This window comes from Vigna unguiculata, chromosome 7 (genome assembly GCF_004118075.2).
Source record: "Vigna unguiculata cultivar IT97K-499-35 chromosome 7, ASM411807v1, whole genome shotgun sequence".
NCBI classification, from domain to species: domain Eukaryota; kingdom Viridiplantae; phylum Streptophyta; class Magnoliopsida; order Fabales; family Fabaceae; genus Vigna; species Vigna unguiculata.
In genome coordinates, this window is record NC_040285.1 from 26,367,847 (window position 1) to 26,385,051 (window position 17,205).

General features: G+C 31.4%; 1 protein-coding gene and 1 non-coding gene across 2 annotated transcripts; one reads left to right on the plus strand and one right to left on the minus strand.

Moving 5' to 3' along the window:
- The first annotated feature begins 5,298 nt into the window (after nucleotides 1-5,298).
- On the plus strand, nucleotides 5,299-5,381 carry LOC114192849. Its single transcript, XR_003606168.1, has one exon. It is a non-coding gene; the product is annotated as a small nucleolar RNA SNORD34 (small nucleolar RNA).
- Nucleotides 5,382-15,401: 10,020 nt separating this feature from the next.
- Nucleotides 15,402-17,205, minus strand: LOC114189969 (benzyl alcohol O-benzoyltransferase-like). The gene is made up of 2 exons (XM_028078700.1): nucleotides 16,679-17,205; nucleotides 15,402-16,468 (listed from the first exon to the last, which is right to left on the minus strand). Exons 1-2 carry the CDS (start codon nucleotides 17,147-17,149, stop codon nucleotides 15,572-15,574), a joined length of 1,368 nt encoding a protein of 455 aa, XP_027934501.1. The 5' UTR covers nucleotides 17,150-17,205; the 3' UTR covers nucleotides 15,402-15,571.

Here is a 17,205-nt window from a genome sequence, read left to right on the forward strand (position 1 = left end):
GCAAACACTAATAATGCACAGTCATAGGTTTGATTCAACTAGCAAATTCTTTTAAAAAAAAATAAAAAGAGTTTGCTAAAATCATTTTTAAAGATAATAGTTAGAGAAGATTAGCCCTCGCTAAACTAATTTGAAAAAGTAATATAAAGGGAGGTCAAAATTTTCACTAAGATAGAATAATTTCTAACACAGAAAAATATTTTAACAAATGATATATAGAGAGCTAGACCCTTGTTAACTTAAAACTAATTTTAAAAAGTAATATAAAGAGAGGGATATGCCCTTGCTAAACTAAAGTCAATTTTTAAGAATATATAAAAAGGATCGGACCATCGCTAATGGATGAAATTTTATTTATTTAAATTGTAATATTTTATAGTAAGAATACGCTTCAAAGTATTTAATTAAAAAAAAAAAACTATAAAAAGTTTGATAAGGTAAAATATCATTTTAAAGAATAATATTTAGAGGGCTAGACTCTTGTTAAACTAAAACTAATTCATAAAATAATTTAAAGAGGAATCAAAACTCTTGATAAAATAAAATTAATTTTTATAGCAGATAATTATTTTAAAAATAAAATAGATGGAGAGGGTTATACCCTCACAAAGCCAAAAACTAATTTAAAAAAATGATATAAAGAAAGGGTTAACCCGTGACTAAGAGAAAATTAATTTTTAAGATATGTAGAAAGGGTTAGGTCCTCGCTATGGATTGAATTTTTATTTCTTGAAATTATTAAAATTTTGTATGTAGTAAGGTAGTTATTATCTTTCTGTTGAGACCAAAATGCCGACACTATTTGTTTTTAATTTTTTTCCATGCTATTTTTTCCTTACTAAATGAATGTATTTTTTAGTGATATATATATATATATATATATATATATATATATATATATATATATATATATATATATATATTTAATATTAAGTAATTTTGTTTTGTTATAAGCCAACAAGTTTTTCAGAGACATCAATTATATGCAAATAATAATTAACTGGACATTCATGATAATAGAATTTTAAGGAAAGTGATTTTGTGAAACTTTAGCAACAAAAGATCAACACAGTAAATTTCTTTTTGTACTTCCATAATATCCAAGAAACACACAAGATCAGAAACCACCGGATTCTATTTAACTAGAAGACAATATTAATAATGTGAGAGTTCTGTCAGACTTTGAATGAAGTTGTTTAAGTGCTAGTGCCCACTCGCGCCCTTCGCAATCAATTTCTTCGATCACAGGGTTTTTTCCTTCTAAAGATATATTTTTACGTAACTTTTTGAAGCAATGTAAGCATATTTAAAGTAAACCTCTCACTAAGTTAAGAGATATTAGTGAATGTAGCTTTTCTTTTCTATAAATGGGCCAAACAATATGTAATTTGAAGGCACGTTTAGTTAAGTTACGACAAGTTTTGCGGGAAAAAGGTCTTATTACAATTGAGGGTATGTAATTTAGCACAGATAATATATTTTTTCTCAAAATTTAAAATAAAGAATTTAGCCAGAATAACTTTAAGATGTGTCATTACAAACCCTTTAATATTGGATAAAAAGATTAGTAGTTTATATAGACTTTTTTTTCTTATATTACTAATATTTTATTTAAAGAAAAAATTATAATAAAATCATTACATCTTCAAATAAACAATATATAGATAAAATTAATAAAATAGGTTTATCTCGATAAACTAATCTAAATAATTCATACATTAGATTTTCTTATCAACAATAAATAATACATAAATTATAGTAAATACTTGGTGTTCTAACTTTTTACACCATCAATAGTCACGAAAAAATTTAAAACAAGACGCAAGATTAGTATGGCCTCTTTCACAAAAAGGATAAGAGATATTTGTATAACATAACACTAAGGCATACACATAAATAAAAAACAACCACCATTAATGTCATTGGATATTAGGTCTAGTCTCTCTCGATTAATTAGATGATTAACAATATTCAACTAAAGTGTTCCTTCACTATCTTAGCACAAATAATTTGTAGTGGATTCCTTTTTGTCAGTAGTGCAAAAAATTTCTCTTTTGTTGTAATTTCCCTTATCACTTATCCTTTTTGCTCATTGAAAATTCTCACAAATTCCATACAATGAAATGCATATAATGTGCTATACAAAAAGGAAAAAAAATCATCTCTCTACACAGATTGAGTTTAGTTAATGCATATTTAAATTTACATCCTCTAGACTGTGTGTTGTTAAAAAGATCACTAAGGTTGTTGTCTCCCTCTACCCACCTGGCTTGCCTCCAAAAATTATGTGATTGCACATTTTCAAATTATAATACAGTCATCATGATTTTAGGTCAATTGATATTCCACAAAACCAGGTAGTATTGCCTATTAAGAATGTAATAAGATTATAAGTTTGCATTCTTGATCCTATTGCTACTATTTTCAAGTAAAATCAAACTGATAAAACTTAGGATTGCATAATTCCCGGCAAAAAAGTTGCAACCCAAACTCCTAGGATAATGTGATCCCTAAAATCAAACATGTAAATTAACCAAAACCAAATAATGTGCATATGAAGTGCCTACGATTCCATTTCGATTTATAAATATGATTAATACATGATGTTAACAATCAGAGGTAAGGATATGAGTACTCACGATTACTCGTTAATAACACTTGCAACGAATAGTTAGTAATTGCGGTATTTATTATTTGCGGGTAACGAAGATTTTAATATCTGCTTATAAATATATAGATACTATCTGTATAATTGTGAGTATCCGTTATTTGTAAAAATATTAAAATTATATGTTATTAAGTTAAATTTAATAAAAATGAAAATGAAAATTTAATTCATATTATATTTATTTTTTTTATAATTTTATTTAAAAATATATGTTTATTAAATATTCGCAGGTATGCGAGTATCCACATGTACCCATGGATTTTAAAAAAATTCACGAGTATTTTTTAAGTGGATATCCAACGAGTAAACAAATGGATAATTGGTGATTTTTTTTTTCAAGTCGAGTTATGAGTAAACATTATCTGTCTTCACCTTTGTCATCCCTAATAGGGATGAATATAGATAATTTTTTTAAAGATCCAATTTAGATTCACATAATTAAATTAGACTTTAGATTAATATGTTATTGTTATAAAACTAGTTTAAATGTTTTTAAAATTAATATATAAATATTTGGATCACCTTTTAAATCTAAATCCACTTCTAAATTCATATTTTTAATGAAATTTAATTTTTTTTATAAATCTAATTTTATTTGAAATTTTATTTTGAAAATAAAATAAAATTTTCATCTAAAACATAAATATAATAAAAGGTCAAATTATATATAAAATATTAAAAAATATAATATTATAATTTAATAATATTTAAGCATAAATATAATAAAACGTTAAATAATATATTAAATATTAAAAAAATTAAAGAGTAAAGACAATTTATTATATAATATTTTTTTTAACATTAAAACGTGGTAAATGTACCACTCCTTGTATCTATGCTTTCCTTGGAGGTTGTGAGTCGAGGAGCGCGGCGTTGTAGGGGCAGGGCACGAGAATATTTGCGAGAAGAGAGTGCTTGAAATGGAATTGGAATCGAAAGGAAGATCAAGTTCAAATTAGGATCATATTATTTTTTGATCTGAATATAGTTTGGATTTAAAATTTGGATTTTTCTAATTTTCATGATCTATATAGCTATAACAGACATCTGATCAGAAAATATTATGAAATACAGATTAGAAACAAAAAAACAGGTCTAATTAAACGGATTCTTAACCGACCAAAATAAAGCAAAAGTGGATAAGATTGAGACAAACAGATTTTTTATCCAAACCAAATAAAAAAACTACAAATTACATGTTCATATCAATTCAAATCAAACTCACAAAACTGACATTTTAATGATTTAATACATTTTAATGATTTAATACATATAACTGGATACAAGTACCATTTCGAGTAAAAGAATCTCGCATTTATTAATTATTAACGTGCAAATCTTAGGTTAAAATAGTTTAAAAAAACTTACAAATCACCTTGACCTGGTCTCTCAGTTCCGTCTTATACGGAACAAGTTATAATTATTGACTCATTTATGTTTGACAATCTGTCTCATCTGATCCGTAGTTGTAACTTTATTTATCATTATTTTTCATGTAAAGTGAAAACTTTTTTTATTTCATTAGTTTAAACCACATTTTCAAGTAAGAACATTATCGTTTTTACTCTCAATAATCACCTTATTAACATAGAAATAATTTAACATAGCGAACACAAGAGTATAACATAGAAATTCCAAATACGAAAAGAAACCACAACCGTAGAGAATCATCATTAAGTGTAAATTTGTACAGTACATAGAAAACACTCTTAATCCTTTGCTTTCAAGTACACTCATTCTTCAGAGTAATAATTGAACTGCACTTCATAATACTCTACTACTATAAGAGGATAAGAAAAATCAAATACTAATATAAAATATCTTTGATTTAAGAAAGAAACATCATGGACCTAGATCTAATTATATACTCACTATTATCTCCTCTCTAACTTTAACTTATCTTAAGTGATCAAATTTTTCGAGATGTATTATATTGATAAGCACAAAATGACGCAAGTTATCGAATAAATAAAATAATGTATACTGCAAACGAGTTAAATGGTCAGTTAATCATAAATTGTTATACAGTAAATTTTATAATTAATAACTAAATTAAGAATGAAGTTAATTTGAAATTAATGGCTACTTGAGTAAAACTTTCTACGTTCTTAAAAGTAAGCTATAAGTTTAAATAAAAAAAGTTTCTTGCATGGCACGCGCTCGTGATATCGCTTGAAAAGTAGAAGGCTGCGCTAAGATGCTTTCGATATCTGTTGTGTTTGAAAAGTCCAGGAGACTGCCACAACCAGTAGTATTTTGCTTGTTCATCAAGAGAAGACTCCTATTCTTACTTCGACACTCCAACATTACTTCCTATAAATTCAGATCTCTTCGTTCTTCTCTTTCCTCACTTTCTCCCTTCTCTGCTACTATTCAGAGAGTCATCATGTACGCTGATTATTCACTATACGTGTGTTACGTGGTTCCTTCACTTTAACGTTATTATCACATATGTCTTGTTTTGATGACAGTTCAAAATGGGGTTCTCCCACTATGCTGAATTTGGTACGTGGTACTTCTGTAACTATGTTATCATCACTTAACATTATAGTTCAAACTCAAGTTTCAACTGATACCAAAGTTTTGTTTTCTCTCTTTTTCAAAATTGGTTTTTATGATCTAAATAATGTGTGGCCAGTGATGTGTTGATATTGCCGACATTGGCTGATAATATTATCTTTGATAATGACGTGAACAATTATCTGAGGCCTGCTAACACTTTTCCTTGCGTTTGCTACAATGATCTATCATTTCACCTTCTCATCTGTTTCCTATCATAAAAGTTGTTTAGGTTCGCTATGTCTCGTGTTTTCTTTTCCTCAAAGTATCTTTTTCTATTTTAAACAATAATTTCATCTGTTAACTGTGAGGTGGTGATACATGGACACTGTTAACTTATATATAGCCTTGCAATGCTATATATACTCTTTTATTATATTTGTCATTGCCTATCGTTCTTTTTATTCTAGATGATAAATAATTTGAGGTGGTCCATGCATATTTTCTAAACGTGTTTTCTGTTGATAAAATGGCGCTAACCATGTTTTTTTCTTTTTAAAGAAAGTTTCAAATATGTCTTGAGCACTTCATTATTTGAGATCAACTTTGTTTTAGTTGTCACTATCGTTTTAGTTGAGCTAACCCTACTGTTTTTAGAATTCACTATCCTCCATAATCACACTCTTTTTGGCGTATAATTTTGACCTAGGTGTGCGTGGTGTAGAGTATATGGAAACAGAGGAACGAAACTATTTTCAAGAACAATAAATCTAATGTAAATAAGATTCGATGCTTATGTGATGGAGAGAACAAGGCTACATAGGAGTGTATGATTATAGGTGTAGCAAGGAGTATTCATAGTATGGGGGCAAGATGAACATGGTTAGAGGATAAAAGCAACCAAAGAGAGAAAATTCGCTATAGCAGGTTTTGATTCATTTGGAGTATAGATACTAATTAATAATGAGATTACAAAAATCAATTATTGATGCAGGACAACTAGGAATGCCTTTCTAGTTAACGATAAAAAACTATATATAGGGCATTTTTTGTGTTGTGGGGGTGTATTTTGTGTGCAGGTGTACAAAGTCACAGTCAACATTACTGGAAGGCTTGGGAAAAACCTATACAATATCAAAACTGCAAAAATGAAAGAAAGGAGGAAAGATGAGCGTTGAACAAAGCATCCCCTGGAAAGATGGATAAAAGAGACACAGTGATTTGCATCAGTGACACAATATTGCTAGTAATTTGAGCTAAAACAAGTAAATGTGTGTACAATCTTGTTCAAAGAGTGAAACTGAAAGAGAAAATTAAATGATATTCTGAATTGTTATTTTAGTTAAATTTGTGTTGGAGTAGGGACAATGATGTTGTAAATGACACTAGGAGGATATATGATCCTAACTGACTAACCCTATTATATATTTTATTAAAACATTTATTTTGATGATAAAAAAATATCTATTTCATATTCATTTTAAATACATCAATTTGATTTAATTTTCATATTCCAATTTAAATTTATATTATTTTCACATGGTTAATAAAATCATTTTTTTCTAAATTAAATTTATGTTTAGGTTTGAATTTTGTATAACATACGACCTGATCAAACTCAAAATAACATGAGCTTGAGCTTGATTCAATAAATCCAATCGAATATGTGCTATACTTGATTGAACTCATACTAATTTAAGTTTAGCTTAACCCAACTGACCAAAATTTGACTAGGTTCAATTATATCTAACATGAACTCAATTCGGCCTAATGTAAAATAATATAAACTCATTCAATCTCACATGGACTTGACTTAGTTCTAGGTTGGCTTGGGCTACACTCAATAAATTCAATCAAACTTGATCAAGAATCAACCTCTTTTGTCTTAAGTTTAACCTAACTCAATATATATAGACGCAACTCGATCTTGTACAAGCTAATCCTAGCCCGACCTAATTCTAACTTACTTGGACCCAACTTACATAATAACTTGAATGAATCCAACCTTACCTTTATTTTGAATTTTCAAAATATAAAAGATTATCCAATCCAAGTGTAATGAATTGGTTTATACTAAAACACCAAAGTATGGATTTATATCCGAGATAAATCTATTGAAATAGACTTAAACTAACTAATATAAATTTTAATTAAAATTCAAGTTTCTAATAAATTTGGTTGTTTTTAATTTATCTTTTGTTCTTTTTTTATGGAGTACTCAGTTTTTTATATTTGTCAATTGAATCATTGGGTTTAATTTTTCGTTAACCAATTGAAACAAATTTTATTTCACCTTATCATCAAGCTTAATTAATTCTCTCAATTTATTAACAAATGTGAGGTTTTAGATTAATATTAATATAAAACCACAAATGACTTTTTTTTGTTGAAAATATGTTAGATAATATGGAATGTTTGTCTTTACTTACGCTGATAATTAATGTAAAATGACAAATCTTTACTATCTAGCCTGTTTTTATAAAAGCAACAAAGTCAACTGTTATGTACTTGTCTTACACTAGCCACAAACACGGTAAAAAAACATTGTATAGCACAATATTATATATAGAGATGTCAAAATAGTTTGGAACTTGCCAGCTAATCCGGTCTATCACGGGTTTGGGTTGGATTGGGTTAAAATATTTTTACAAATTTCAATATGGGTTGATTTTTGACCTGATTGACCGGGTTGAACCCGTTGTGAGCTAGAGTGGCTTACCAACCCGCAAATAAAGGGTCACACAAATGTTTTTTTTTTTGTTAAGTTAAGTTTTGCGGTTGGGTAAAACTAGTTTTTTTAGCCAACACATAAATCATTTGTATTCTTGTGATTTTGGTTTGTATTTGAGTTGTATTAAAATTTATTTAGATTTTAGTTAGAATAATAATTTAGTTTTGACTTAAACAAAAATTGTATTTTTTTTTAATTAAGTGAGTCCGTGAACCAACATGTCTAACCCACCAATCCCTGGTGGACTAGATCAGATTCAAATTTTTTTGGTTCATTAATAAATGAGCTGGATTAAATTGGTTCACTAAATGATTAACTCTTAATAGATCCAATCGAATCATTCATTTTAACAGCTCTAATCATATATGCTTTAATTCATGTAAGTATAAAAAAAGAGACGATAACAATTTTGTAAATTAAGTATAAAAAAAAGAGATGATAACAATTTTGTAAACAAGACGATAACTTTCATAAGGGTTATATATAGAACTCTTAAAAGAAAAAATTTATTCTACGTCTATTATATTTTAAGCGGATATAAAAACATAAAGGGATGATAATTTTGTAATAATGGAGAAATTATTTTATCCCTAACAGATGTAGAAATGAATTGTTATCATTGAATCTTTTCCGCTTCTCACATTCTCAGAGCCATTTTCCCAGCACACAGGTCTTGTCCATGCTATCGTCGCTGTTGGTTCTCGTGACGGATTCCTTTCTTCTCTGGCGCTCTCGCACGCTGCTGTGGTGGTAGTCTTTTATTGCTAGCAAAAGTTTATCCCTCGCCTTCGATGACCAATGCTCGTCCCTCACCTTGAAACCTTCACTCTCTTAGTCTAGAAGAACACGTGCAGTCCGTGACTTATTATTAAATGTGTGTTGAATAGGGCTTGGGGTTTTATGGAGAAAAAAATTAGAAACTCTGTAAAAAGAGTAGCAGAAGAAAGACATGGTTCCAATGAAAGTTCAACCCATAGATTCCAAGAAGGTGAAGGACGCAGTGGTAGTTCGGAACAAGTCAGTGATGAAATCGTGGCTGAAATGGCTGTTCGTAGTTGATAGTTAGTTATCGAAGAACAACTCAGATGTAGCAACAGAATTTGAAACAACCTCGGTGTGCTGCTTGGCCAAAATGGTGCAGAATTTCATGGAGGAACAACCTCTGACACAGAGATGAGGTCCAACCTGCAACTACTTCAATGCAAATTGCTCACCGTCACTAGAACCATCCACCACTGACGCCGCTGAATCGCTCAAGGTGAATAATCAATTGTTTGCAGTTTGCTGTGACTTGTTCTTTGTTGTTTAATGGTTTTCAGATTATCTTTCTGTTTAATTTCCTTGTGTATAGGAGATTATAGATATTCTTTTCAAATGCGTGACAAAAAGATCTCGGGGGTTCTGTGAAGGAAAACCTGTTGTAGCATTTACCCTTTACAATTGTCTGCTACATTGGAAATCTTTTGAAGCAAAAAAAACAAGCATATTTGATCGTCTTATTCAGATTATTGGTTCTGAAATAGAGGTAACACCTACTCAAAGCGAATAATATTCAAAATACTCATATTGTGTAGTACTAAAAGTAATTTGATTCTTGTATCTCATTCCTAAAATCATCCAATTCTCATCATTTAAGGCTTCTTGTAATGGCATAGAGATTTTAAAATTGATTAGCACTAAGTGAAGTTGCTCAATAGTTATATAAGGCACATTATCCAAGAATTGAGCCAGAAAATGTGAAACTTCATACATTTAGCACATCAACTTTATTGAAAGAAGTCATGTGTAGTTTATTTCAATGTGGTCTCACATGATATTCAACTTAACAATTCTGCAGGATCCAGACAAAAAATGAAGAGAAATAAATAAAAAAATTATAAAAGGTTGTGAATAATGGGATTGATATAATAATTCAAAAAAATATTATAGATTAATTTAATTAAATAACAAATTATTATTTTATTATTGTTTAAAAATATAATTTATTTTTATTATTATTTTTTAATTGCATTATCATTACTATTTATTATTTATATTATTTTATTCTTAATGTTTAAAAGTATAAATAAATTATAACTTTTACGTATAACATATCACTTTATACGTTTCCTTGCAAGTCTCTTCATCTTTGAAGAAAAGTATGAGACAAAATATTTTTCGTTTTTCGTATTTAATTAATATTTTAATCATATTTTTTAAATTTTGCCTTCAAAGTTTTCGTCTTTGACAATTCGTGCTTGAATTCAAACACAACCTTGAAAAATAAATTTCTCTATTAATTTTAAATTTTAAAAATAATACTATAAGAATATGGATCAAATATATAAATAGTTTTCATTTATATAACACTAATTTTGATATATATATATATATATATATATATATATATATATATATATATATATATATATATTAATTAGTATAAACAAGAGTAATAGTTGTAACATCCCAATTTAATAAAATAATTTTAGTAAATAGAATGTTGCATGTTTATTGTATAAAAGAAAAGAGCACTAATAGAAAGTATATTAGAAAGAATATAAACACATATTAGATTAAACTAGAAATTTGCTCACAGGACAAGAAACTGATAAAATTAAGAAGAAAGGCTCAACAATGAACAATAAAGGATTCAAGAAGCCTAACTATGGAGCCGTCAAAATGGGTTATAACCCGCGAGCCAACCCGACTCATCACGGGTTCGGGTCGGGTTGGGTTGAAAAAAGTTACAAATTTCAGTACGGGTTAAAAATGAACCCAACCCATTAAGAACCCAATTCATTCGGGTTGAACCCGTGATGAGCCGGATTGGCTCACTAACCCGCCAATAAATTTTAAATATTTAATTAATTAATATATTATATACATATATATATATATATATGTATATATAATATACATATATATATATATATATATATATTGTAGATAGGGATAAAGAAGATGTTTCAAGAGATGAAAATGTTGTGGATTTATTCATTCAAGATTCTAATACTATAGTTTGATAAGTGACAATAATGATTTGATGTTAGATAGTAATTTATATTTTTGTGATTTTGGTTTGTATTTGGAGTTTAACATAATTTGGGATTTTATTTGGATTGTATTGAAGTTTATTTAGATTTTTAATCGGAATTATAATTTAGTTTTCTTGAGATTAAAGAAAAAAAATTGTGTGTTTTTTTTTAATTAAGTGAGCCAGTGAGCTAACCTGTTTAACCCACCAACCCGTGGTGGGTCAGGTCGGGTTCTAATTTTGTTGGCTCGCTAATAAGTGAGTCGGGTTGGGTTGACCCACTAAGTGGTCAACCCGTCGCGAGCCGAGCCGGGTTGGATCGGGTGACCCGTTTTGACAGCTCTACCTAACTACACCGCAACCTCCCCGCCAACATCATGACCAACAAGGGTCTCCACATCTGCTCACACAAAGGATTTGGTGATTATCGCAAAACGAAAACCAAACAGAAACACAGACACAAAGAGAAAGGGTAAGCTAATAAAAAAAAATTCACCATGTTATTAAGCAAGTAAATGTTAAATCAAGTCATAATCATATAAAGCACTAGGTACCCAATTCATGTGATAGCAAACAAATGCAAGACCTTCTGACTCAATTATCCAGATTATACTCTTGATATAAAATTCTAAAGGAAGTATACGCATGTGCTGGTTTCTAAACTCTACAGAGTCTACACACAAGGGTTTATCACCCAATCATACCCGAAGGTTAATTCCCTGATTGTCTAAGGCCATTATCCTGCCAAAGACTGGAACCTCCTGCCACTCTCACTACATAATCTCACTACATAAATCATTTTACTCTAAATGAGTGTGAACAATTATTAGAGTTCAGGATACCTTCCTTTATCTAGACATCTCCTATATCAAGGTATACACTAACAACACCATCACCAAGAATTTCCCATGAAACTCTTTGATGCACAACATTCCACATGCCATCTCAAGCATTATAATCTCATGTCAATGTCTAACCAACCCATTCGTATTTCATTTTATACCAAGCAAGTCAATATCACATGAAACATACACAATCACAATCACAGATTCATGCCTTTAAGAGTAATTGAATCAATCCACAAGTTAAAATAAGGAATTAAAATTTTGGAGTTGTTTTGGCTTAAGCTAGACTAATCTCACTTAAGCTAGAAATTCTCGCTTAAGCTAGACTGGTCTCGCTTAAGCTATAAATTCTCGCTTAAGCTAGACTGATCTCGCTTAAGCTAAATTGACAGATTTTCACTGATTTCAATATGCAAAAATCCAAAATCCCAAACAACAAAAACTAAATAAAACACAACCACATTGCATAGAACATTAACATCATACTTCATGCTTTAAAAAGGTAAACAAATCAATCATGGAAGCATACAAGCATTCAAACAACTATGTTGTCAATCTCGCTTAAGCTAAGGAGCTCTCGCTCAGGCGATAGGTGCCTCTCGCTCGAGCGAAAAGCTCACACTTAGGCGAGATTGAAATCAGAGGGCATTGTGAGGGTTCACGAGTTCTCGCTTAAGCGAGGCCTTCTCGCCTGAGCGAGATTACTCTCGCTCAAAACTGGAGTTCGTCGCTTGAGCGACAACTCGAGCAGAACCTAGGGTGAACTTCTTGCTAATTTCGCTTAGGCGAGGATTATTCACTTGGATGAAAACAACATAGCTCTTCACTGCTCACGCATGCAAATCAGAAGAATAGTATCAAACAACATTTCAACCATTTCTAACCACAACAACGAGCCCTCATAAACATTATTTAAAACTAGAAAAAGATGCAATAATCATAAAAAGCTTTAAACCCTAGCTTCTCTTATCTCGAAATTGAGAACTAACTCAAGAAACCCTACCTGGAGCAGATTTAAGAAGGTGGTGAAAGATGGTTTCTGCTAACTGGAAGGGGATTTTGCAACTGCCCTAACACAATTCCTACTTCAGCACTAAGAGGAAGAGTGAGAACTATTTTTAGTGAATGAGACAGAATGAGAAGCATGTGGGCAATTGAGGAATCCTGAAAAAACAAGATGGGTTGTCCTTGGACCTTTTATCAAAGTTGGTCCAACACTTTAACACAAAAAATGGGGTCTTACAATAGTTTGCTTTGATTAATTTTTCAACGTAATTATTTAAGTAAATTATTTTATACTTAAGCGTTTATACAATTCTATCATAGATAAACTATCCTGAACATTTCTAATAGAAAACATTGTCACCTAGAACATCGAAAATAGAATTTTAGTAATTTTAGTAAAAATATTGTTAGTAAAATTTAGTCAAATAAAGTGTTTTCGTAGTGTTCCGCTCAAGATTGGGGAAGTCTGTATTATTATCATCTAAATGAACATTCAAAGTCTGAAAGTTGTGAGAACTGTTGGAAAAATGTTAAACTAATTAGATAAAAAAAGGTTGTTAACAACTGAGAAAACTCAATCTTAACGGCTACTCGCCTATGGGTCAACCAGAGAATCCAAGGCTAATACTATAAAAACATTCACTTAAGGACAAATCAGCTTCTAGGGTTATTTTGTGAGAGTGATGGGATTAATTTGGTTGCTTTGAACGTAAAAGTTGTATTGTTTTTTTTAGAGATTTGAAAGTAAAAATGAATGGATTTAAGAATGAAATTTGTGAGTAAATTGATTGATATGATAGATAAAAAAAAATAAGTCTTAATAGATAATAATTAAAATTACTAAGTTGCTCTGATAAAAGTATTATGAAATTACTTTTGTGTGAGTGAATTATTATTTTTTACTTTTATTCAATAAAGTGAGAGGGAGATAATAATAATATCATGTGTGATCATCAAATTAAAATCTACCTCACTTTTTTCCATTTACCTATGCAGATTTGAGACACAATAGAAATAGCATGGACAAAAGATTTTCTAACAACCTGTTTTCATTCAAAGTAAGTCAAAGTTGAATTTCACAAGTACAAGTACAAACATAAGTAGTCTCTTCCCACGTGCACAGGATGTGTCGAGAATAATTACAACTAAATTTAAAAAAATAAAATACAATTGTAATTGATGAACATATTTATGTAGTCGATTATATTATCCAGAAATACTGAAACTCATTCTATAATCGATTACAATATTTCTGGACTAATCTTATAATTCATTTAGTAATCAATTACAATATACAAAATGTATCTCTCCTAAATAATTTTATCTGAAAACTTCTTTATGAGAAAACATCTCTCCCCAATACATTTTGTCTAAATTCGTAATTTTTAAAAGATTTGTCTAATCTCGTAATTATGAGAAGTGATTTGTCTATTACAGACAAAAAATCCTGCATGCACTACTATTCTTAAACAAACCATTTTTAGAAATTGGAATCGGTTCGGATCTCCAAGAGAACCGATTCTCATGGCCGATATTTTGGAATTGGTTCCAACAAATCTAGATTCGATTCTTTGTATCTCAAGAACTTATTGAATAGTTTTCAAACCAGAATCGATTCCCTAGTTGTTCAACGTGCGTTCTAATTCACCGTTCTCACAATTCTCAACCTCTATTCTCGCCATGATTATTGCAAAACTCAGTCCACATGATGTTTTTGCGATATTCCTTTTATAAAATAACATTATTCACCCCAAATATCATCACATGGAGCGGAATTAAATAAGTAACTTATCCCGCTAATATGCATTTTCCCTTCTGTCCAAATCCATTCAAACAAATCCCGCACTCGTTATTTTAAATTTTAAATTTTAAATGCACGTAACTGAAATCTCGAGTAAATATCTAATTATATCATTACAAATAAATGAATCTAAATAAATTAAGGTTAATCGGTCTCTTGACTCCAATATTTTTATAGTATTTTTGTATAGGATTTCTTACTGAAAATCTGAAAGATAAAATGAATAAAGACATGCATACACCAAAATACTACATTTCTAAAATTGGTTCTTGGTTAATTAATCTATATCCTAAAGCAGAAGAGATACAGATATTTAGATATTGATAGATATCAAAATTGATTTTGTTTTCAAACTTCGGTTTGACTACACGATGAAAAAGAATCCTGAAAGCAAATTTTATGACAGGTTGAAAATTTTACACTAAATAATTTTTCAACAAAATTGCTTTAAGAAAATGTTATAAATATAAATTATTTTATTTAAATTCGATCTCCTGAACATTTATCCCAGAGAATTTTCACCTGTCTATTTATACATAGATCAGATAAACGGGAAATAGTACTGTTTAGAATGAAAAAGAAAAAGAAAAAGGAAGCCAATTGAAATTGAAATATTTGGCTAAATATTTTGTTGTCATATATTAGAGACATTAAATAGTTACTGAGAAATTTACTAACTGTCTTTAATGAAATTTCTGGAACTATTAAACATGTTTCTTCATAAGTTTTAAATCAAAATAGCTAGAGATTAGGAAAATCAATGGCTAATAATAAAAAACAAAACAAAACAAAACACACATATTTAATAGAATTTAAAATTAATTACAACTTAAATGTAGATTTTTAATTAAAAGGTATTATTATATTTTAAAACACACACACAAATTTATTTCTTACAGTGATGACAACCCAAGCTTTTAAGTCCACAATTAACCTCTCACTTCTAATGACTTCATCTTAGGTAGATCATAAAACAATGAACAGTGACACCAAACCAAATGATCAACTAAATTGTTGTGTTGTTCTGAACCAAATTGTCATCCAACTCATTGGCAAAGATTTTCATAACTTGTGAAGGCAAGGAAACCAAAACCAGAATCCCTTCCTCTCCCTTCGCGTTCTGACTCGGAACATGAAAGTTCACTGCAGGAAACATCCCTGCACCAGCAACAGCCATTCCTCCATACAGCGCCTTCCCCCACCCAAAATCCAAATCTCTAAATCCAGCCTCCGTCGTATCCAAAACCAGACACGACCTCACGACAGTAAACAAAGGTCTTCCCGAACTCACCATCAGATCCGCCACAGAGTGAACATACTCCTCGCTCACCTCGCCCCTCGCCTTCTGTATCAGCCTCACCGCATACTCCAACGGCTCCGAGCAAAGCTCTCCGGCAGCGGCCACAGCTGCCGGAAACGCAAAGCAGCTACCGTAATAACCCGTCAGTAAGGACGACTTGAACTTGTCGCGCGCATCCACGATGCACATCATCCGAACGTCCTCATCAGGATTGATCTGAAGCGCTCTTGTACGGCAGCGCCAGACGTAAGACGTCAGCACCTCGAAGGTGGTGGTGTGCTGGTCGAGGTCATGGGGGAGGAGGGCGCGGATGGCGGCAGTTTCGGCCGGGCCGAAGAAGAATGACCGTTGCTCGAAGCTCTCTAGAACGGCGTCGTTGGAGTCTGTGAGTTGCTCGTACTCGCGATGGTTGAATGTGACACGTGGCGGATCCCTGGCACTGAGAAGGTCCCTGCGCCACACAGGTTTGAATGGAGGTTCTTGAAAGACTCCTCGAGCTATCCCTGCCATGGTAATTGTGAACTGAATCAGGCCAACTCCGTCGACTATGGCGTGGTTGAAACGGAGCGCCAAGATGAAACCACCGCACTTCAAACGCGTCACCTGTGTATCATTAAAAAAAAAAAAAAGAGACTGCTTTAAAAACATGCATGCAGTCATTTGTAATTAACTAAGCATGTCACGTTAAACTCTCTTTATATAATCCAACTTGTGATTTTGATCAATCATGCATATGATTAAGTTTGTTTACTAAACCCTGATAATGTTCTGTATAAAATTGAAAGCTTGGGTGAAGAATATGGTAGGTTGGACCTGTATAATAAAAAGGGGTGTATGAGTTACAGCTTCCGAACCGGGAGGTTGGTAAAGGAGTTGTTGGAAGCACGGGAAAGGGGGTTTAAGAGTGTGACCGAATTGGTGGAGTGTGACATCAGCGTCGGCCTCGATGAACATCACACCCTCCTCGTTGCAATCCACCACCAGGCTTCCGTCAGGACCGTCCTTAATCCTTCCAGCCAACGGGTAGTAGAAAACTAGGGTTTCGGCGAGAGCGTGTCTAATGGCTTCAACCGGATCCTTCCCTGCCATTGATGGGTCGTTTCTGTAGAACTGTATGATTGGAATTTGGGTTCGGAGGCCCGCTTGGGTGTCTATGTCTGATAGCAGTTTGGTTTCGCGGGGAGTGGGCTTGGCCGGAGCCACCAGCTCCGGTTCGCTCCTCCGCACGTGAAACACGAGAGGGGGCGAAGAGGATTCCTCCTCCAAGTCGTGAGAAAAAGCCATGGGTGGAGGAAGAGTGAGGTGTGAAGATTAAGGTGGAGACTAGACTAGAAAAAGTT